Raw genomic sequence first — 22,118 nt, forward strand, 5'->3', positions numbered from 1 at the left:
TTAAGTTCTTCAAAGGTAAGTGATTTATTTTATTGCGATATCTGACTCTGAGCCTCTGCTTGGTTGGAAATGTATGTAATGCCTTTGTGAGCGGGGCGCTGTAATCAGATAATCACATGGTGTGCTCTTGCCTTAAGCCTTTTTGAAATCTGACAAAGCGGCTGGATTAACAAGAAGTTAAGCTTTTAAATGATGTATGACATTTTCATGAATATTTCATATTACGATTTTTGTCATTTGAATTTCCCCGGATGTTGTCGTGGCCGGGCGCTAGAGGTACGCCTATCCCAAAGAGGCTCCCTCAATCAAAGTAATGAATTTCAAGCACAGATTCAAACACAAAGACCAAGAACATTTTTTAATGCCTCACAAAAAAAGGGCACCAATTGGTATATTTGTTTTAAAGAACTCTGCAGTGGCTGAATATCCCTTTGAGCATGGTGAAGTTATAAATCAGGCTTTAGATGGTGTATCAATAAACCCAGTCACTACAAAGATACAGGCGTCCTTCCTAACTTAATTGCCGGAGAGGAAGGAGACTGCTCAGGGATTTCACCATGAGGCCAATGGGGATTTTAAAACAGTTACAGAGTTTAATGGTTGTGATATGAGAACTGATGATGGATCAACAACATTGTAGATCAAATTAAATTGTATTTGTCACATTTGCCGAATACAGCAGGTGTAGAACTTACCGTGAAATGCTGACTTACAAGCCCTTAATAACCAACAATACAGTTTTATGAAAATATTTACTAAATAAACTAAAGTTATAAAAAAGAGGAAAAAAGAAACACAATAACGAGGCTATATACAGGGTGTGCCAGTACAGAGTCAATGAGCGGGGGTATAAGTTAGACAAGGTAATTTGTCCATGTAGGGGGTGGGGGGGTGTCCGGGTGACCAATCATTATTCAGCAGTCTTATTGCTTGGGGGTAGAAGCTGCTAAGGAAGCTTTTGGACTGAGACTTGGCCCTCCGGTATGGCTTTCCATCCGGTAGCAGAGAGAACAGTCTATGACTTGGATGATTGGAGTCTTGGACAGTTTTTTGGGCTTTCCTCTGACACCACCATATAGGTCCTGGATGGTAGGAAGCTTGGCAACAGTGATGTACTGGGCCGTACACACTATCCTCTGTAGCGACTTGCGGTCGGATGCCGAGCAATATCAGGTGGTGACGCAACCAGTCGGGATGCACTCTATGGTGCAGCCGTACAACCTTTTGAGGACCCATGACAAATCTTTTCAGTCTTCACAACTGTCCTGGTGTGTTTGGAACATCATAGATCATTGGTGAGGTGGACACCAAGGACCTTGAACATCTCATACCGCTCAACGGCAGCCCCAACAATGTGAATGGAGGCATGTTCAGCTCTCACTTTGCTGTAGTCCAAGATGAACTCCTTTGTCTTGCTCACGTTGAGGGAGAGGTTGTGTCGTCAGCAAACTTAATGATGGTTTTGGAGTCGTGCTTGGCCAATCAGTCGTTCGGTGAACAGGGAGTACAGGAGGGTCCACCATGTTGAGGATCAGCATGGCAGATGTGTTGTTGCCTAGTGTTGTGGAACTGTCAGTACTGAGAGAGACTTGAACCATTATTAAACCAATCATCTTTATTTAACATTGATTCATTATTGCAATGTGTGTTGCTAAGTGCTTAACTGATAATGAAAAAACAGAGATCTTTTATAGGCCCTAAAAAAATGCTTAGTCAGTCACTTCTACCCTTCCCATAAGCCACCTTGGTCCATCTCCTGGTCATCAGCACGGTATGTAGTTTTACTTCCAATCTGACTTAGTTTCGCAGATGCCAGGAAGATGAGACAATGAGGCATTGTTCTAAACTCTTCCAGGCTCTCTCTATCTCAGGTCACACGGGAGACATGGTCACCTCATTGTCAGCTCAAGCTATCTCCAGCAAAACCTATTTCATTGACCAGACCCCCAGACTAACTGCAGGGAGATAGAGTGCAAACCATCTCTTTAACACAACATTAGTATGACAGAAATGTATATTTTATTTGTTAAGTAATTAATTGTTAAATATCCAACAAATGAGGTAAATACGTAATATTTCTATCCTGTCACACTACGCTTACCACCTGGAGGGTGGCCCGTCAGGAAGTCCAGGATCCAGTTGCAGAGGGAGTTGTTTAGTCCCGGGATCCTTAGCTTAGTGATGAGCTTGGTGTGGGCACCATGGTGTTGAACGCTGATCTGTTGTCAACCTGTTGTCAATGAACAGCATTCTCACATAGGTGTTCCTTTTGTCCAGGTGGGAAAGGGAAGTGTGGAGTGCAATAGAGATTGCATCATCTGTGGATCTTGTTGGGGCGGTATGCAAATTGGAGTGGGTCTAGGGTTTCCGCGATGGTGGTGTTGATGTGAGCCATGACCAGCCTTTCAAAGTACTTCATAGCTACTGATGTGAGTGCTATGGGGAGGAAATTGTTTAGGCAGGTAACCTTTTCTTTCTTGGGTACAGGGACTTTGGTGGTCTGTTTTAAACATGTTGGTATTACAGACTCAGTCAGGGAGAGGTTGAAAATGTCAGTGAAGACATTTACTAGTTGGTCCATGCATGCTCTGAGTACACGTCCTGGTAATCCATCTGGCCCTGCGGTCTTGTGAATGTTGACCTGTTTAAAGGTCTTGCCCACATCGGCTATGAAGTGTGTGATCACACGGTCGTCCGCAACAGCTGGTGATCTCATGCATGCTTCGGTGTCGCTTGCCTCCGAGCGAGCATAAAAGGCATTTAGCCTGTCTGTTAGGCTAGCATCACTGGGTAGCTCGCGACTGGGTTTCCCTTTGTAGTCTGTAATAGTTTGACAGCCCTGCCTCATCCAACGAGCATCATAGCAGGTGTGTTAGGATTCAATCTTAGTCCTATATTGACAATTTTCCTGTGCGATGGTTCGTCTGAGGGCCTATCGGGATTTCTTATAATCGTCCAGAATCGTGTCCCGCTCCTTGAAAGCAGCAGCTCTAGCCTTTAGCTCAGTGCGGATGTAATCCATGACTTCTGGTTGAAATATGTGCCTACTGTCACTGTGAGGACGACGTTGTCAATGCACTTATTGATGAAACGGCTGACTGAGGTGGAATATTCCTCAATGCTATTGGATGAATCACGCTAGCATCTCACCTTGCTCTAAGAGGTTAATATTAGACATAGCGCACCAGCTGTCATTGACAAATGGACACACACCCCACCCCTGGTCTTACCGGACATAGCTGTCATGTCCTGCTGATGCACGAAAAACCCAGCCATATATTATCTGTGTCGTCATTCAGCTACGACTTGGTGAAACATAAGATATTACCGTTTTCATTGTCCTGTTGGTAGGATAGTCTCGAATGGAGCTCATCCAGTTTATTATCCAGTGATTGAACGTTGTCCAATAGAACGGATGGTAGAGGTGGGTTACCCACTCGCTGACTAATTATTTTCTTCATGTGAATGAAGAGATTTGTGTTCGGGAGCAACAATATATCCTTCGCATCAGACTCATTAAAGAAAAACATCTTTGTCCAGTTAGAGGTGAGTAATCGCTGTTCTGATATCCAGAAGCTCTTTACCGTCATAAGAGACATGTATCATTATGTACAAAAAAGTTACAATGTGAAAAAAACACAAAATAGCACAATTGGTTAAGAGCCAGTAAAACGGCCGCCATCCCCTCTGGCACCATTCTTTCATTGCATTGTTAGTTCACCATACCAAAGTAAATGACTGAGTGAAAAGACGAATGTCTGTACAGAATACAAATATTCCAAAACATGCATCCTGTTTGCAATAAGGCACTTAAGTAATAATTTTGTCCTACATACAAACACAACACATAACTGAGTAGCAGACTTCTTATTTTAAAAGTTCCTGAGTGGTCTAGTTACAGGTTTAACTTACCCCATGTGTGGTGTTAATGTTTTTGTTATTCACCCAATGTTCGTGGGTCTATTGGACCCACAACATTATTGGGTTTTTAAAACAATTCAGCCATAACAATTGATGTAAAAATACGTATTACTTAGATGTTGTCAATTACAAGCAATATAAACAGCACACATGGTTAATATTTGCCATTTACCTCTGCTAGATTATATTTATCAATATATATGTTTTATTATAAAGACTTGGGTGGAATAAATCATGTTTATCTTCATCAAACATAAATGAAACAAGGTTTGATTCACTTTTAATGTTTATTGCTTAGACCTGAACAAACTGGAAGAACCAATTTAACAAACAGTATTTATAAATGAGCCCCATTAAACACAAATTAAGGCTGGTCAACACACCACATGAGATACAGAGGTTTACTGTGTGTGTGTGTGCAAATATATTTCTTGCACTTGATGCATGTGTACTGCATCCTCTATTTTTTGACATTCAGATTTTTCCTCCTGCAGGCTTCTGATGAGCAAGCTGCTGATTGGCTGGTCCTGGGGCTGGTTGAGGGTCAATCTCATCCTCTTCTTCCAACTCACTGTCAGACTCTAAATTGACAGAGACATGATCCTCATATTCGGAAAATTCTTCATCTTCCAAAGTGGAAGATGCTCTTTCCACACGAAATTCTCTCTCTGCAAAGAAATGTGTCTAAGGCCCTCTGAGCTGAAACTAATTTTGCCATACTGATTGATTGTGTAAGGAACCAAACATGCAAAGCTATTTATTTGTTCTGTCCCTCCCCCAGTTTGCACCTGGCTGGGGTAAAAATATAGAATTCTTTAAAATGTATTGAAATATTGTATTGTAATAACATTGTGCAGGTTCCCCACAAGATATTGTGTAGTTTCACACACAACAAAGGGTAAAGAGTGCGAGAAAAGCGGGAGACAAGCAGACAGGTATGGACTGGCACAGGGAGTGCACTCAATGAAAATGCGTTACTTTACATGTTCCTCAGAGAAAATGAGCCAAGGCCAATGAGTCTCAGGTTGAAAAAATTGTTCAATTAATAATTGTAATTTTAGTAAACATTGAAAATGGGTCCCACAGACCCAAACAAGGGTTAAATTGGCTTGACAATATTCTTGCTAGCAACTACAACAACCAACTTGGCAGAGCTTGAATAATGTTTTTAAGAATAATGGGCAAATATTGTATTATTCAGGTGTGCAAGACTTACCCCAAAGGACTCACAGCAGTAATCGCTACAAAAGGTGTTTCTAACATCAAATACAATAAAATAAAATATATTGGTCACATAAACATGGTTAGCAGATGTAAATGTGAGTGTTGCAAAATGCTTGTGCCTCTAGTTCCGACCATGCAGTAATATCTAACAAGTAATCTAACAATTTCACAACAACTACCTGTTACTGAGTCAGTATGTTGGCAGCAGTACTGTCTAAGAGGGTGAATACTTATCTAATCAAGATACACTGAGTATACCCTCCGCCTTTTGCCCTCAGAACATCCTCAATTCGTCAAGCATGGACTCTACAAGGTATCAAAAGTGTTCCACAGGGATGCTGGCCCATGCTTATTCCAATGCTTCCCACAGTTGTGTCAAGTTGACTGGATGTCCTTTGGGTGGTGGGCCATTCTTGATACCCCTTGGAAACTGTTGATCGTGAAAAATCCAGCAGCATTGCAGTTCTTGGCAAAAAAAAACGGTGCGCCTGGCACCTACTACCGTACCCTGTTAAAAGGCACTTACAATTTGTGTCTTGCCATTCACCCTCTGAATAACACACAGACACAATGCATGTCTCTGTTCTCTCAAGGCTTAAAAGTATTTCTTTAACCTGTCTCCTCCCCTTCGTCTGCACTGCTTGAAGTGGATTTAACAGGGGACATCAATAAAGGATCAATAGCTTTGTCATGGAAAGAGCAGGTATTTTTGATGTTTTGTACACTCAGTGTATATCAGTGTTGTTTTTTCATACATGTTTAAATACATGTAAAATAAATAAATACATGTTGACTTTAGTGTTTTGTTCTAGATTTGTAACACAACAAGGCTTTGTAACACTTGAAAATTTGGAAAAATGTAAGGGGTGAAAAATACTTTCCGTACTTTTTGGAAGAGTGCCGAATATCCAGAGCCAAAACACATTTTATACTTCTTAGTAGGGTTGTGCTCATTGTTCATAAACAATGCTCAGTGTGTGATTGCTCTGGAGCGATGTGCCTTTGTGAGTAAAGCAGGAATAAGCAACCGTAAATGTCAGATCCTCCGTCTTTGTGTTGTTTTAATGGAAAGTGTGTCCATGTGCCAAGGTCTTCTGCTTCTTTGGGAGCCTGGGTTAAGTAATGCCCCGGCTCCATTTAATATCTTGGAACCTCAATGGCCTAGACCCACCATTGTACTGTATGTACGGTGTGCCAGGTAAACGTCTTAGTCTGTGTCTCAAATGTCACCCTATTCCCTATATATAGTGCACACATTTTGACCAGAGCCCTATATGCCCTTGTCAAAAGTAGTGCACTAAATAGGGAATAAAGTGCAATTTGGGACATATGTCTTGGAATATCTCATATCTGAGGAATTTTAAAATGAATGAACAGTAAAGGTTACGGTTATTTCATGCATGAGTACTGTATGGGCTAAGGTGAAATCAAGCATGCATTCCTTCCCTATCGAGTTCACTTCCGTAGCTATTCATGGAATAAGTTTTGAAAGGTTAAATTCTTTCCAGATTCCAGACAGTCTTGAACAGTGCACAAGATATATCAACGTATGGAATGTGTGTTATGCTGCCAATGGTAGCCTATGCCATGTGATAGACAGACACATGACTGACTACTGTATACTTTGGCATCACAAGGCCACCCTGTTGTGATGTTTTTTTTTTGTCACAGCTATTTGCCGGCCAGCACAGCATACTCTTATTGTATGCTAAAAGCCATCTATCTCTGCTGTGAGATGGAAGACTACTGTAGTGTGGAGATCAGCTGGACAGGATCTGTCACGCCCTGGTCGAAGTATTTTGTGTTTTTCTTCATGTATTTGGTCAGGCCAGGGTGTGACATGGGTTTTTGTATGTGGTGTGTAGCTTAGTGGGATTGTAGCTTAGTGGGGTGTTCTAGGAGAGTCTATGGCTGTCTGAAGTGGTTCTCAATCAGAGGCAGGTGTTTATCGTTGTCTCTGATTGGGAACCATATTTAGGCAGCCATATTCTTTGGTTGTATTGTGGGTGATTGTCCTGAGTGTCTAGATGTCCTTGTGCTCTGTTAGTTGACACAAGTATAGGCTGTTTTCGGTTTTCGTTTCGTTTGTTTTGTAGTGTTTGTGTTTATTCGTGTTTACGTTGTTTAAATAAACATGGATCGCAATCGACACGCTGCAGTTTGGTCCGACTCTCCTTCACCATATGAAAACCGTGACAGAATCACCCACTGTAAACAGACCAAGCGACGTGTCAACAGTCAGGAGCAGCCCAAAGAGGAGATGCGTATTAAGGATTTCTGGACATGGGAGGAAATCCTCGACGGGAGAGGTCCCTGGGCTAAACCAGGGGAGTGTAGCCGCCCAAAGGTGGAACAGGTGGAGGCAGCGAGGAGAGCAGAGGCAGCCGGAGAGAGGAGCCGGCGATATGAGGAGGGAGCACGGCAGTGCGACAGGTACGAGAGGCAGCCCCCCCAAAAAATTGGGGGGGGACAGACGAGGTGTGGTACTAGGCCAGGTAGCAGACCTGAGCTCACGCCTCGTGCTTATTATAAGCAGCGCATTACTGGTCAGGCACCGTGTTATGCGGTTAAGGTCAGGCACCAGTGCGCTATAGGGCAACCCCTGAAAGTGCCATGCGAGTGTGGGCATTGAGCCAGGGCGTATGGTGCCTGCTCAGCGGGTCTGGTCGCCGGTACTCAGTTTTGGTCCAGGTTATCCTGCGCCGGCTCTGCGTGCTGTGTCTCCGGGGCGCTGGGAGGGTGCAGTGCATCCTCTGCCTGCGCTCCGCTCGTGCCGGGCAAATGTGGGAGTGGAGCCTAAGGGAGAGGTGCGTGTAGTAAGCACTAGATCTCCCTTGCTTACCCACAGCCCGGTTCAACCTGTGCCTGCACTCTGGAGGGTCCAGGCTAGAGTAGTTGTCCAGCCTGGGGAAGTGGTGCCAAGGTTGTGCACCAGAGCTTCAGTGCTCCCCCACAGCCCGGTCCTTCAGGCTCCTCCTAACACCAAGCCTCCTGAAGGTCTCCCCAGCCTGGTGGTTCCTGTGGCAGCCCCACGCACCAGGCTGTCTCTCTGTATCCTCCCTGCAGGTGGTCCCGCCTGTCCGGCGCTGCTGCCGGAGTCTCCCGCCTGTCCGGCGCTGCTGCCGGAGTCTCCCGCCTGTCCGGCGCTGCTGCCCCTCAGCCCAGAGGCACCAGAGCCCCTCTGTCCTGAGCTTCCTTTCACTCCTGAGCTTGTTTTCACTCCTGAGCTTGTTTTCACTCCTGAGCTTCCTTTCACTCCTGAGCTTCCTTTCACTCCTGAGCTTCCTTTCACTCCTGAGCTTCTTTTCACTCCTGAGCTTCTTTTCACTCCTGAGCTTCTTTTCACTCCTGAGCTTCTTTTCACTCCTGAGCTTCCTTTCACTCCTGAGCTTCCCCTCAGTCCCGAGCTTCTCCTCAGTCCCGAGCTTCACCTCAGTCTCGATCTGCTCCTCAGTCTAGTGGGGTTCTGGGTGAGGAATACTAGGCCATGGTTGGCGGCGAGTGTGGACTATCTAGGGACGCAAGGAGAGGGGACTAAGACATTTACTCAGTGGGGTCCACGTCCCGCACCGGAGCCGCCACCATGGACAGACGCCCACCCGGACCCTCCCTATTGATTTGAGGTGTGTTCGGGAGTCCGCACCTTAGGGGGGGGTTCTGTCACGCCCTGGTCGAAGTATTTTGTGTTTTTCTTCATGTATTTGGTCAGGCCAGGGTGTGACATGGGTTTTTGTATGTGGTGTGTAGCTTAGTGTGATTGTAGCTTAGTGGGGTGTTCTAGGAGAGTCTATGGCTGTCTGATGTGGTTCTCAATCAGAGGCAGGTGTTTATCGTTGTCTCTGATTGGGAACCATATTTAGGAAGCAATATTCTTTGGTTGTATTGTGGGTGATTGTTCTGAGTGTCTTGATGTCCTTGTGCTGTGTTAGTTGACACAAGTATAGGCTGGTTTCGGTTTTCGTTTCATTTGTTTTGTAGTGTTTGTGTTTATTCCTGTTTACGTTGTTTAAATAAACATGGATCGCAATCGACACGCTGCAGTTTGGTCCGACTCTCCTTCACCATATGAAAACCGTGACAGGATCCGAGAGTACAGACAACTGAACTACTGTATCTGTTTCCTGGGCGACAGATGGTGGATCCGTCCCAAATGGCACCCTATCCGCTATATAATGCACTACTTTGACCAGGACCATAGGGCTCTCGTCATAAGTAGTGCATTATGTAGGGAACAGGGTGCCATTTGGGACGCAATTTGATATGTAACCTAACCTCTCAAATCCCCTGGAAGGCATTGCTCCTTAACCCATTTATAGTGATTATTCTGCCCAAGACAAGTGGATTGGACTAGCTTCTGCCTATAGCATCCTCCTGAATAATGTCTGTAAGAAAATAGATATTAGTAGTGCCTCTTTTGTCCAAACCGGAAATTAGGCTCTTGATAGAATCTAATTGTCTTTGTTTTTGGAATCCGATCAACGTATTCTAAGAAAACAACAGAATGATGATACAAGAGAATCAGGTTTATCTATAGATTAACTATACCCAGCAGGATAATGAAAACAAACAGAAACAGTTAGGTAGAATGTAAAGATGGATTTGAAACCGGTCACCATACAAGAGAGTAAGATTTGTTTATAGATCAACAATGTCAAGGAGGACCAGTAATGGAAAACAACAAACTATTTTTCAGTAAACTTTATTTTCAAACAGATAGGATATGTCATTGATAGGTCATGAATTCTTGGTACAATATCTCTCTCCTATCAAATAGATGCATTTTGTTCAGTACTATTAAAACCATATTGCAAATACTGTACATTGGATAATAGTACAAGTCATTTAGGCTTCCCATTTCTTGTCCACATGAATGTGTATTGATTTGATTGCAACGGTGGGCTTGTAACTGAGAAGATTGTAACTAATTCTGTGCTCGTTTGAGCCCCACACCTTCATTTTGTTTGTTTGCTACTTCAAGGATTTTCACACATGAAGAAACTACCTTACAAATTTTAAGCAGATATTTTTTCCCCTCAAGCAAGAAGTACGTCGAAGGGGTTGAGTAAGAAAATAGGAAAACAAGACAAACTGCACTTTTATACAGAGAAATGAACAATTGTCTCCTGGAACGTTCCTGATATTGCGAAAAGTAGACAACCCATATCCTGCAAACTCACACACTAAAATTGACATATTTTTCAAGGGGCCTTGTACAGATTAAATCACACAATACGACCACTGATCTTTTCTATAACCTTGTAAAAATATTGATCAAGAAAAGAAATGGACTGATTGCTACTGAAGAGAAGTGTGTGTCTACTCATTTTTTTTATCACAGCTACCGACTATACCAACTACTATGTCATTATTATATTCTATATTATAGACATCACAGCCGAGACCCTGCTGTTTTCTGTAGATTGCTGTTAGCGTCAGTTCACACAAAGGTTCACAAGAATACAAGTTCACCAGTTGCTCAAGGTGTTTTGCCTCTGGGAGACAGAGAGTGAGAGAGATTGAGACTGAGAACTGAAGTAACAGGCAACACATATTAAATCCCAGTCCTTGATCTGGTTTCAGTGTACAGAGGGGCGAGACAGTGGGGCACTTTAATCCCCTCACACACATACTAATCATTACCAGATTGTGTATATTCTTTACTTTACAATGTGTGGGAATGAAATATCAGTACTAGCTTCAACAGGCATGGAATATATTACATTGGATTGAGCACTGGGTAATTTACACAATTTGGACAGTGACATTAACTTTCTTTGGTACTATATGTACAGTACTGCATTGATTCAGAATATCTTTTTAACCCTAGTAAAAAGTACATGGAGCTATATCCTGCATTATTATAGTGATAAACATGATTGAATGTGTTCTTTGGGGAAGGCTGCATTGTCTGCCTTATCAAGGTTGCATAGTCATTTGAAATATATTGGAAAGTGTAGAAAGGCTAACCTTGGCAATGAAACATTTGGACAATCAAGACCGAAAGGATGTTGGAGCAGCCTATTTTTATGTTATGCATCTTTTATTTAAACTGTCAAACTGAACGATTATTTCTCACAAGGCCCTTGTGAGAATCCAAATTCTGGCCTAGACAGTAATGGCACATTGCTTTAATAACTTATACACCACAACTTTCTCCCCTCCGAATCTACAAGGAATAGGGTGTTGGGCCATCACGAGTCAGAATAATGGCCAAAATAATGGCTTGCCCAGCATTTTTTCACATCACCCTAAGCATGAGGGGATTTTGATTGTTTAATTGATTCAGGAACCACACCTGTGTGGGAGCAGCTGCTTTCAATATACGTTGGCTCCCTCATTTACTCAAGTGTTTCCATTAGTTTGGCAGTTGCCTGTATTTTCCAACCTTGCATTATTAGTTCCTGTAAAGTAAAGAGCCTAAGGTCATCGGCCCTATAAACTCTATTACTGCTTCTGTTTTTTCCCATTGTCACCCTTACCCAAATAACAAAAGGAATACCATATTAATCTCAAGAGCTCATCCTTTGATTTATTCAAGTCAAGTGATTTATTCAAGTCAATCTCTATTCATACAGAAAAAACATTGGTAGTCATAATACTGACATTGGTATTAACACTGTACTAACATAGATATCCATAGTAACATTTTAATTCCTCTATTCTTCTCCTCCTGTCCAGGAGTCATCAATTAGCCATGCAGTACAGTAGAAACATTGGTATTCATTGGTAACAGAGGTACTTCGCTATTCTTCTCCCCCTGTCCAGGATGGCTTCTGTTCTAAACTGTGTGGCCTTAGCCGAATAGTACAGTAGTAACATTGCTATTCTTATATTATTTTCTCCGCGTCCAGGAGTCATCAGGACTGCCTTAGCCAACATGGACCGGGAGGCGAGAGAACACTATGCTGTAGTCATTCAAGCCAAAGACATGGCAGGATCAGTTGGAGGACTTTCTGGATCCACCACTATCAACATCACCCTCACCGACGTCAACGACAACCCTCCCAAGTTCCCGCAAAGTGAGTATAGATACCATGGCTGAATTCAGCAGGCAAAACGGTGTGTAACATTCAGAGAGAAATAAAACAAAACATGCCTCTCTCACATCTGGAATAAGGAATCACATCGGACTATTTGTATCATTTATATCTGCAATGTTTCCCACCATTTGCATGGCCCAGTTACTCCATATCACTTGGATTTCAAGGCTTAACGCTATCTAAGACATCTGCTATCTATTTCTGCTAAATACTAATTACTTTGATTGATAAACAGCAGTGCTGCTCAGAGACTCTTTTCGTGACTGGCATGAGATCCTTTTGAGAGTATTTTTAGTAGGCCAATTATAAATGGAGTGTTCTCATCTATCTATAGAAGAATCATGATATTCTCCTCCTCACTCACATAGATAGAGCTTCAATATAGAAACTCATCAGCTTTAATTGACTGTCAGTAGGCTCCATCTTTAATATATAACAGATGTGCAACAGACATTATTTAGATGAGCATAGCATTGACTAAAATCGCACCAATTATGAATCATGATTTTAATGTATTTTTTATCTATCCTATCGTGTAATAATAATCAAATATTAATATGAAATTTGGTCTCAAAATGGACCTCATCAAATGCCATGCAGGCAACATCAACAAAAAATACCCTTGAACATTTTCATGTTATGTTGCTGTAACACTGAACATCTGAACATTTTTACAATATATAGTCAATAATATATCAACCGGGAATGTAGCTTTTTCAATAGTAGAGAGAGAGAAAATGGCTGCACCAAGCTATTTCGCATACAAAATGCTGCTGGCACCCAGCCATACAATGACGGGATGTGATCTTGCTCACTCATTTTTCATAATAAAAGCCTGAAACTATGTCTAAAGACTGTTCACACCACGGGGAAGCCATAGGAAAGGCTATGGAACATGGAGCTTTCAAAATAGAAGCCACTTCCTGGTTGAATTTTCCTCAGGTTTTCACCTGCAATTTCAGTTCTGTTATACTCACAGAAAAGGTTTGGAAACTTTAGAGTGTTTTCTATCCTAATCTTGTTAAAGTCAACACTATTAAAGTACCCTCAGACACATTTCAGGTCTAAATGTTGAGTCAAGCATTCTGACATGATTTCAATGGGCATTAAGTAGCAATTCAAGGAGCATCTGTGAAGTCATTTCAGGGTGACACAGCTAAAAAAACATAATCATTTGGACAATCAGCCCAAAATATGTCACCAACTAGTGATGTTAAGGTTTTTCTAAATGGCTGTATTGTTATGCTCATAATCAACAGAAAATTACCAGCTGTATGTCCCGGAGTCGGCCCAGGTTGGCAAGCCAGTGGGGAAGATAAAAGCCAATGACGAGGACCTTGGAGTCAATGCAGAGATCAAGTACAGCATCATCAACTCAGAAGGAGCAGCCATGTTCTCCATCAACACTGACAGGGACACCAGGGAGGGAATCATCAGCCTCAAGAAGGTAAACAACAGAGTATTAAGGTTTGGTATGATTTTAGCCAGTAGTTTTGAAAGTAGCGCTCACAAGCCAAAACGGGTCCCCGAAAATTGTGCACAATTGTGTACAACATCATCCATTTCATGTGATATATATATATACAAATTAAAACAGCAAAACAAATATCTATATTTTGTTTATCTGTTTTAATTTGTAAGATATGTTATGATTTTGTAAGTGCTTAAAGGACTTTTGAGAAACTTACCCCACCCACAATAGACTTCCTCAAAACTAAGATCTCAATATAAGGATGCAGGTCTTTAGATGTTGTACATATGAAATTGTGTAATTCCGAACTCTATCTGTAACGTTCTGTTTCATTTTGTTGGACTCTAACAAAACATTTCCGTGTGCAAACATGCACGTGCTTTCTCGTTACTCGTATCACCACAATGGAAAGCACGCACATGCGCACACATGGAAATGTGTTGCTAAAAAAGTGTCTCGACCCTTCTATAACATGCTATTTTCAAACAAAATAGAGATTTGGTTAAAAATAGCGAACCAATCCTTTAAGATCCTGTTGAATCACTATAAGGAAGATGTTCAACCATTTGCACTTGCACACTCACCTTTAACGATACAACAACATAGCATTGGTGTAAGGATTGGTTGGAGGAAGTTTCCACCATTGTAAAAATCCACAGTGCACACTTTGGGAGAAGAGAGTAGATGCTCTATTCCTGTGTAATAATGCTGTTAATATTTTTGTTTAAAAAAATTATTAACGTTTTATATAGTACTTGAATAGGCTACTTGCATTGTAACTACATGGTACACAAGTGGAATGAAGTCTGTTCCTAATCCTGCATTTTTTCCTGGTGCCTTTTTCCTGGACACACAGCCACTGAACTACGAGAGGAAGAAGACCTACACCCTTCAAATTGAGGGAGTGAATAGCCACTTGGAGCCTCTTTTTTCCTACCTTGGTCCTTTCAAAGATACTGCCACCCTAAAGATCACTGTGGGAGATGTGGACGAACCGCCTGTATTCTCTATGGACTATTACATCATGGATGTTTATGAGAACGCTCGGATTGGTAGAGAGGTGGGGGCTGTAACTGCCAGGGATCCAGACAGCAAAAACAGTCATGTCAGGTAAGAGCTTGGAGCCAATGTATTCTCTTTTAGCATCCCAAATGACACCCTATTCCCTATATAGTGGACTACGTTTGACCAGTGCACCGCATCCGTATCCTGGATAGTACAGGATCTGCTAATACCATGCTGCTAATACCATGTGCACTCTGTCATGTTTTATGAGATAATATATACTGTATATGTACAGACATCATGCACACATATTGTACAGTTAATACTACTGTTTACATACATATACATCTATTCTAATCACCCCCCACCCCCACCCCCCAAAAAAACTGCCTCTGCACCCACTATCATGTCCAAAAGCATAAGGCCATTCAGCCTCTAAAAACCTTGAATTAATTTTCCCATTTTCAAGAAATGAAGACGGAGTTGTGTCATAAACTCATATCAGATATATTACCCATACACCAGTAGATTGCAATCTAATAGTCCCTATTACATGATACAAGATCTTGGTTTGGTTAACCACCATGCTGTACATATGGGGCTTAGGGAATTCTTCAACTGCATTAAGCATTGAACCTCAGTCCCTTCACGTGTTATTGTGCCCATATCTCTTTCCGCCATATCTGCAAAAGACAAGCTTTGCCCCTTTATGAAGAAATATGTATCTATAATACATTTTCAAGGAGAGATAGAGGCACAGACAGTCTAAAAATAAATAATAAGAATGGTTGATTCAACATAACAATCTTAATATATTTTAAAGGGATTTGTGGTAAACAAAAAGGAAATCTACATATGAAAGGGTCTTGGTGGGATACCTCCCCCTCATCCAGTCTTACTGCTCTCTCACTGTTCTCCACCAGACTGAAAGAGAAAATGGGAAATGTTTGGAGGACATCCATTTGAACTGGGAAAAATAAAAGATAGAAAAAACAACAATGCCACAGAAGAATATTCCCTGTGTTGGCGGTTGACGGATGGTATGTGTCAAAATGCAGTTGGGGCAGATAGTAGCAGTCTCTTTCTCTATGATCGTTGATGTTGTTTTTGCCTCATGTTTTAGCTATGTTCCTTTGATATACAAGGAAACAAGGCCAGTAGTCTTGTTTGTTCTGACAGTTTCATGTCCCTCTGAAAGTGAGACATTTAATAAATTGAGTCATACTTGTAGAGCACTGTAGATGGTCCTCTTTCATAGTACTAACATATTTTTTTATAAAGCTCTATGCTTGACTCACTTGACCTAAACACTTGTCACAAGGAGCATAGGTCATTAGTGAATGTCTGACAATAGAAAATGGCCAACATATATTATTACTGAGAACCATTACTGAATTAGTGGTGCAAATGGAAATGAAAAGATAAATTACCAACCACACATTCGGTGTTCATTTCATACATAATAACAGTCTTATAAGGAATATAAACATACATGGACAAAGTTCTTGTTCTCTGTTCAATACATCTTTTGATGCATTTTAATGACTTAGTAAAGACTGTGGAGAAGCGGTGGAGGACCATTAATACAATGTTACTATCACACATCAAAACATGATTACACAAAATATTCCTCTCTTTAAAGAGCCCTGGATAATTGCTGTTAACCAATTTCAGTGAGTCTTCAACATTAATGCCCTGAAAAAAAAACAATTTACTGACTGACTGAATCCCAAATGGCACCACTGCCACCACCATGCTTCACTGTGGGGATGGGGTTTTCGGGGTAATGCGAGGTGTTGGGATTTCACCAGACATAACGTTTTCCTTGATGGCCTAAAAGTCTGGAGACCTGTGCAAACTTCCCGGGCTTACCGGAGAGCGAGAGGGACCGGGAAGGCACCGTGTTATGCGGTGGAGCGCACGGAGTCCCCGGTGCGTGTGCATAGCCCAGTGCAGTACATTCCTGCTCCTCGTATCGGCCGGGCTAGAGTGGGCATCGGAGCCATGTGCCATGAAGCCGGCTCTACGCATCTGGTCTCCAGTGCGTCTCCTCGGGCCGGCGTACATGGCACCAGCCTTACAGATGGTGTCCCGGTTCGCCAGCACAGCCCAGTGCGGGCTATTCCACCTCGCCGCACTGGCCTGGCTACGGGGAGCATTCAACCAGGTAAGGTTGGGCAGGCTCGGTGCTCAAGAGCTCCAGTGTGCCTGCACGGTCCGGTCTATCCAGTGCCACCTCCATGCGCCAGCCCTCCGGTGGCAGCCCCCCCGCACCAGGCTGTCTCTCCGTCTTCTCCCTACAGGTGCTCCCGCCTGTCCAGTGCTGCCAGAGCCTTCCTCCTGCCCTGCCCAGCGTTGTCAGTCTCCCGTCTGTCCTGAGCTGCCAGAGTCTCCCGTCTGTCATGAGCTGCCAGAGTCTCCCGTCTGTCCTGAGCCGCCAGAGCCGCCAGTCAGCCAGGAGCCTCCAGAGCAGTCAACCAGCCAGGAGCTGCCAGAGCCGCCAGTCAGCCAGGAGCCTCCAGAGCAGTCAGCCAGCCAGGAGCTGCCAGAGCCGTCAGCCAGCCAGGAGCTGCCAGAGCCATCAGTCAGCCAGGAGCTGCCAGAGCCATCAGTCATCCAGGCGCTGCAGGAATCTCCCGTCCATTCGGGACCCGTGGCGAGGGTCCCCAGTCCGAGGTCGGCAGCGAGGGTCGCCGCTCGTAAGAGGCCATGGGGGCGGTTGAGGAGGCGGACAAAAACTGTGGTGAAGTGGGGTCCACGTCCCGCGCCAGAGCCGCCACCGCGGACAGACACCCACCCAGACCCTCCCCTATAGGTTCAGGTTTTGCGGCCGGAGTCCGCACCTTTGGGGGGGTACTGTCACGTTCTGACCATAGTTCTGTTATTTTATTCTTTGTTTTAGTATGGTCAGGGCGTGAGTTGGGGTGGGCAGTCTGTTTGTTTTTCTATGTTGGTTTTTGTGTTCGGCCTAGTATGGTTCTCAATCAGAGGCAGGTGTTGTTAGTTGACTCTGATTGAGAATCATACTTAGGTAGCCTGGTTTTCGCCTTTTGGTTTGTGGGTGTTTGTGTCCGTGTGAGTGTTTGGGCCACACGAAACTGTTTCGTTTTTTGTAAATTCTCGTCATCGTTTATTGTTCGGGGCGGCAGGTTAGCCTAGTCGTTAGAGCAGTGGACTAGCAACCGCGAGGTTGCAAGTTCAAACCCCCGAGCTGACAAGGTACACATCTGTCGTTCTGCCCCTGAACAGGTAGTTAACCCACTGTTCCTAGGCCGTCATTGAAAATAAGAATTTGTTCTTAACTGACTTGCCTAGTTAAATAAAGGTTAAAAAAAATTGTTTTGATTCAGTGTTCAGTGCTTTCTTTAATTAAAATCATCATGAACACTTACCACGCTGCGCTTTGGTCCTCCTCTCTTTCTCCCGACGACAACCCTTACACACTTCACCAATTTGGACTATTTTGCGTAAGTCTATGACATGAAATCCAAATAAAATACATTGAAATTACAGGTTGTAATGAAACAAAATAGGAAAAACGCCAAGGGGAGTGAATACTTTTCCAAGGTACTGTATATACGGAATAGGGTGCCATTGGGATGCAAGCACTGTAGTGTCTGAAACAAACCCATTGCACTGTTGACCGTAGACTCCATGGCAAACAGCGATATGTTTGACATCAACCCTTCAAGGGTAATTTATTTTTGCATTGTGATGAATTTCCCATTTCCTCAGGTCTGCTTGAAATGTTTCTTAGACTGTGCAAATGCGGTATTCATGTAAGCCTCCTTTCTCAAAATAGGTATTTCATCGATCACAGTGAGCACAGCGATAAGTATTTTAACATCGACATGGACAGCGGAGTTATAAAGACTACCCAGAGTCTGGACCGGGAGGACATGCCATGGCATAACATCACTGTGATAGCTTCGGAGGTTGGTAGGTACCCAGGGTTTCCATTCATACTGCAGCAGTGTGTGTGTGTGTGTGTGTGTGTGTGTGTGTGTGTGTGTGTGTGTGTGTGTGTGTGTGTGTGTGTGTGTGTGTGTGTGTGTGTGTGTGTGTGTGTGTGTGTGTGTGTGTGTGTGTGTGTGTGTGTGTGCATATCCTCAAGCATGAAATATAAAATCTGTAGAGATTTAGGAGGAGTTATTAAAACCACACTGGTATAGGTGAGGTTAGTGAAGTGTCAATCAATGTATCTTTTATTGTTCTGATCTTATGAAATCTATTAGCATTTCCTTTAGCCTTTTCACAAACCATTTACTCATGGCTTAACCTCCCTAACTGTTAATTGTTAATGGCACAGAGACAAGTAGTTATGTGCAACTTCCAGCACGCGTTTACGATGAACACTGTGGCAATACCAGCTTTATTAAGTAAGAGTGGCCAAGTAGGCTACCGTGGCTATTTGATCATAATGTGGGCCTACCAAAGTGGCTTACCATCAAAAACAATATCCCATAACATTTTATCATGGAAATAGCTGTTCTATCATTCAGCCTACAGTAGCAGCCAATGTTTGGTGTTTAATGTAGACCTACATTCCATCAGACTTGCAGGGCTTGACATCAAGCATACAGGGCTTGACATTAACCTGTTTATCCACGTGTCCTTCAGATAAGGAGGTGACTGAAAATGTTGTGTTGTTTGATACAGAGAATCAGACAAATTATGCTATTTGGGACACAAACACATGATCCTTTAATGACTGTCATATTAATATTTAATGGTGATCAAAATTATATATTATTGTGTTTTGTAACTTATATTAAAACACTACTATTCTGGTTATGTAATTGTTGTTGCCGTTTCCAAAACGATGTTCTGAAAACTAAAGCATGGCTATATAGAGAGTGTGTTTGGCGGATGTTCCAAGGCTTTTAACAGTTTATTCATCGCACATTTTATTGAACATATTTACTGTTGTTTAATTTCCATAATATATTTGCCTTTAAAAGTGTATCATTATGCATGGGTCATTAATAGTTGCAAAATTGCTCCATGAGATTAGCAAAAATGACATTTGAAAATGCTTTCAATTTGTTTATATCTCCTGCACAGAATTACCACTTCAGTCTTACTGCTGGTGAAGTACGTGTCGGATGAAGCTAGTAACCCATTATAACTGCTGTTATTTGGAATTTGGAAGGAATAGGCATAGCGCTCGCTATTATTTCCACTTGAGTTGTATTGTATATAATTGAGATTGTACATCTCATATAAACGTCATGATATACATTTCAAGATACATTTCAAGATATATAAGAGCTCATTTTTACATATAGTATATTCAATTTTCAACCGGCATATCGTACTAACTGCACCGCTTAAGCTAGATAATGTGTAGAATGCCATGGAGGCCATCACATTAAAGATATTTACCATGGAAATGATGTATACATAAAATGGCGACGGAGAAGAAGACAGACGTGCACCCCAACCGATTGTGTTTTTTTTATTGTTTATTTGCATTGATTGTAAGGTATTTTTTTACTAATTTTGTGCACATGAACAATATACTGCTTTCTCGGGAACAGGCCCAGATCCCCATGATTTGTCTGAAGAGGAGGCGGACAAAATGGGGCTGGAGGGCGGGCTGCCTTCTAAGAATTCATAGGGATCGAATAAAACCCCACATCCTTCCATTCTGCTAGCAAATGTGCAATCTTTGGACAATACAATAGATAACATACGGGGAAGATTAAACTACCAACGGGACATTCAAAACTGTAATATCGTATGCTTCACGGAGTTGTGGTTGGACGACAACATTATCAACATATAGCTGGCTGGTTATATACTGCACCGGCAGGATAGAACAGTGGCGTCTGGTAAGACAAGGGGCGGCAGACTATGTATTTTTGTAAATAACAGCTGGTGCACGGTATCTAAGGAAGTCTCGAGCTATTGCTCACCTAAGGTAGAGTACCTGATATGATGTAGACCACACTATCTACCGAGAGAGTCTTTGTCTGTATTTTTCGTAACTGTTTTACATACCACTACAGTCAGAGGCTGGCACTAAGACAGAATTGAATAGTTGAATCCAAGATGGCGTAGCAGTGCAGACGTGTTTTGTCGCTGTTCCGTGTACATTTTGTATTTTTTTTTTATCTTATTTTGTATATATTTCAACATTTTTCAATCTATTTTTCCATTTTTAAATTAGATATACCTTCCGGCAACCCACCTCACCCAATGTGATACGGATCTGCAATTTTTAGACCGTATAGCTAGAACCTCCATCAGAAGATAGTGATCAGATGCTAACCAGCTAATTAGCTACTAGCTGTTTAATCACTGTTATCCACTGCTACAGGTCTTAGGCTCAGACACCAGACGTTTTTGCCCTGGATAATAACCGCCAGTATGCACAGCGCGATTTCAACCCTGAGCTTACCAGACTGTTTTTCTCCACTACATCACCAGATTTCTGCCGTAAGCTCTGGACCATTACTCCAGATAATTCCAGCGAGCTAGCTGCTACTGGGTGGCCCAGCCCCGAAGCTAGCCATGAGCCAGGCCCATCTCCCAGCCTGCTCAGTGGACCCTATGATCACTTGGCTACACAGCTGATGCCTCCGGGACTCTTCACTAACAAAAGCTCTGGACCTTTGCAGTGGATCATCGCAGCTAGCTAGCTGCTACCGAGTGGCTATAGTGGCTAACGCCATTGTCCCGATGCTAGCACCAGTTAGCCTCGAGCCAGGCACATCTCCCTGCTAGCAAACAAAATTACTCCAGCTACAATACCTCTTTTGTCAATTGGCCTGGACCCTTTGTAGACACGGAGCTCCGCCGATCCATCACGACTTGTATGCCGACGTAATTCCGTCTGATGTGCCCTCAACCGGCACTTGTCGGACGTCGGTGAAGACGCTTCTGCTCGCCCAGGCCTGCTAACTTTATGAACGCTGTGTCTCCCGCATGCTAACGTAGTAACGACTACCTAACGGCTTCCCTGTTTAATCTATTTCTGTTCACTGGACCCTATGATCACCTGAATACATAGCTGATGCCTGCTGGACTGTTCATTGATAACGGTACTCCATTTTTGTTTATTTTGTTTATCTGTCGGCCCCAGCCTCGAACTCAGGCCCTGTGTGGAGTTGCTCTGCCCATTCATTGCTATTTTACGTGTTCTTGTTGTCTTAGCTGATTAGCTATTGTTATTTTACCCGTTATTGTCTTAGCTAGCTCTCCCAATCAACACCTGTGATTTCTTTATGTATGGTTTAAATTTCCCGAAATAAGCTAAACAATATTCATACATTTCTAACACAACAACGTTTTTGTATATTTTTCATATGTTTAACAGATATTTTAATCAATGTCAAACATAGCCACTTGTTATGAAAAATGTCTGTTATTTATTCAAATGATTTGTTTCTGTGATATTCTGAGAATATCGCCTATGGGCGATATAGGAGCTGGTGCCATCATTTAGTTCTAAC

At 42.6% G+C, this 22,118-nt stretch overlaps 1 protein-coding gene across 3 annotated transcripts in view; it reads left to right on the forward strand.

Moving 5' to 3' along the window:
- LOC118374551 (cadherin-18-like) overlaps nucleotides 1-22,118 on the forward strand; it is a 352,667-nt gene that overhangs the window by 300,149 nt on the left and 30,400 nt on the right. For all 3 annotated transcript variants that reach the window (XM_035760982.2, XM_035760991.2, XM_052506642.1), the window contains 4 exons: nucleotides 11,997-12,164; nucleotides 13,445-13,632; nucleotides 14,513-14,766; nucleotides 18,464-18,600. In XM_035760982.2, the coding sequence (XP_035616875.1) occupies nucleotides 11,997-12,164; nucleotides 13,445-13,632; nucleotides 14,513-14,766; nucleotides 18,464-18,600 (747 nt within the window). The remainder of the gene's footprint in view (nucleotides 1-11,996; nucleotides 12,165-13,444; nucleotides 13,633-14,512; nucleotides 14,767-18,463; nucleotides 18,601-22,118) is intronic.

This window comes from Oncorhynchus keta, chromosome 4 (genome assembly GCF_023373465.1).
Source record: "Oncorhynchus keta strain PuntledgeMale-10-30-2019 chromosome 4, Oket_V2, whole genome shotgun sequence".
In the NCBI taxonomy this organism is placed as follows: Eukaryota; Metazoa; Chordata; class Actinopteri; order Salmoniformes; family Salmonidae; genus Oncorhynchus; species Oncorhynchus keta.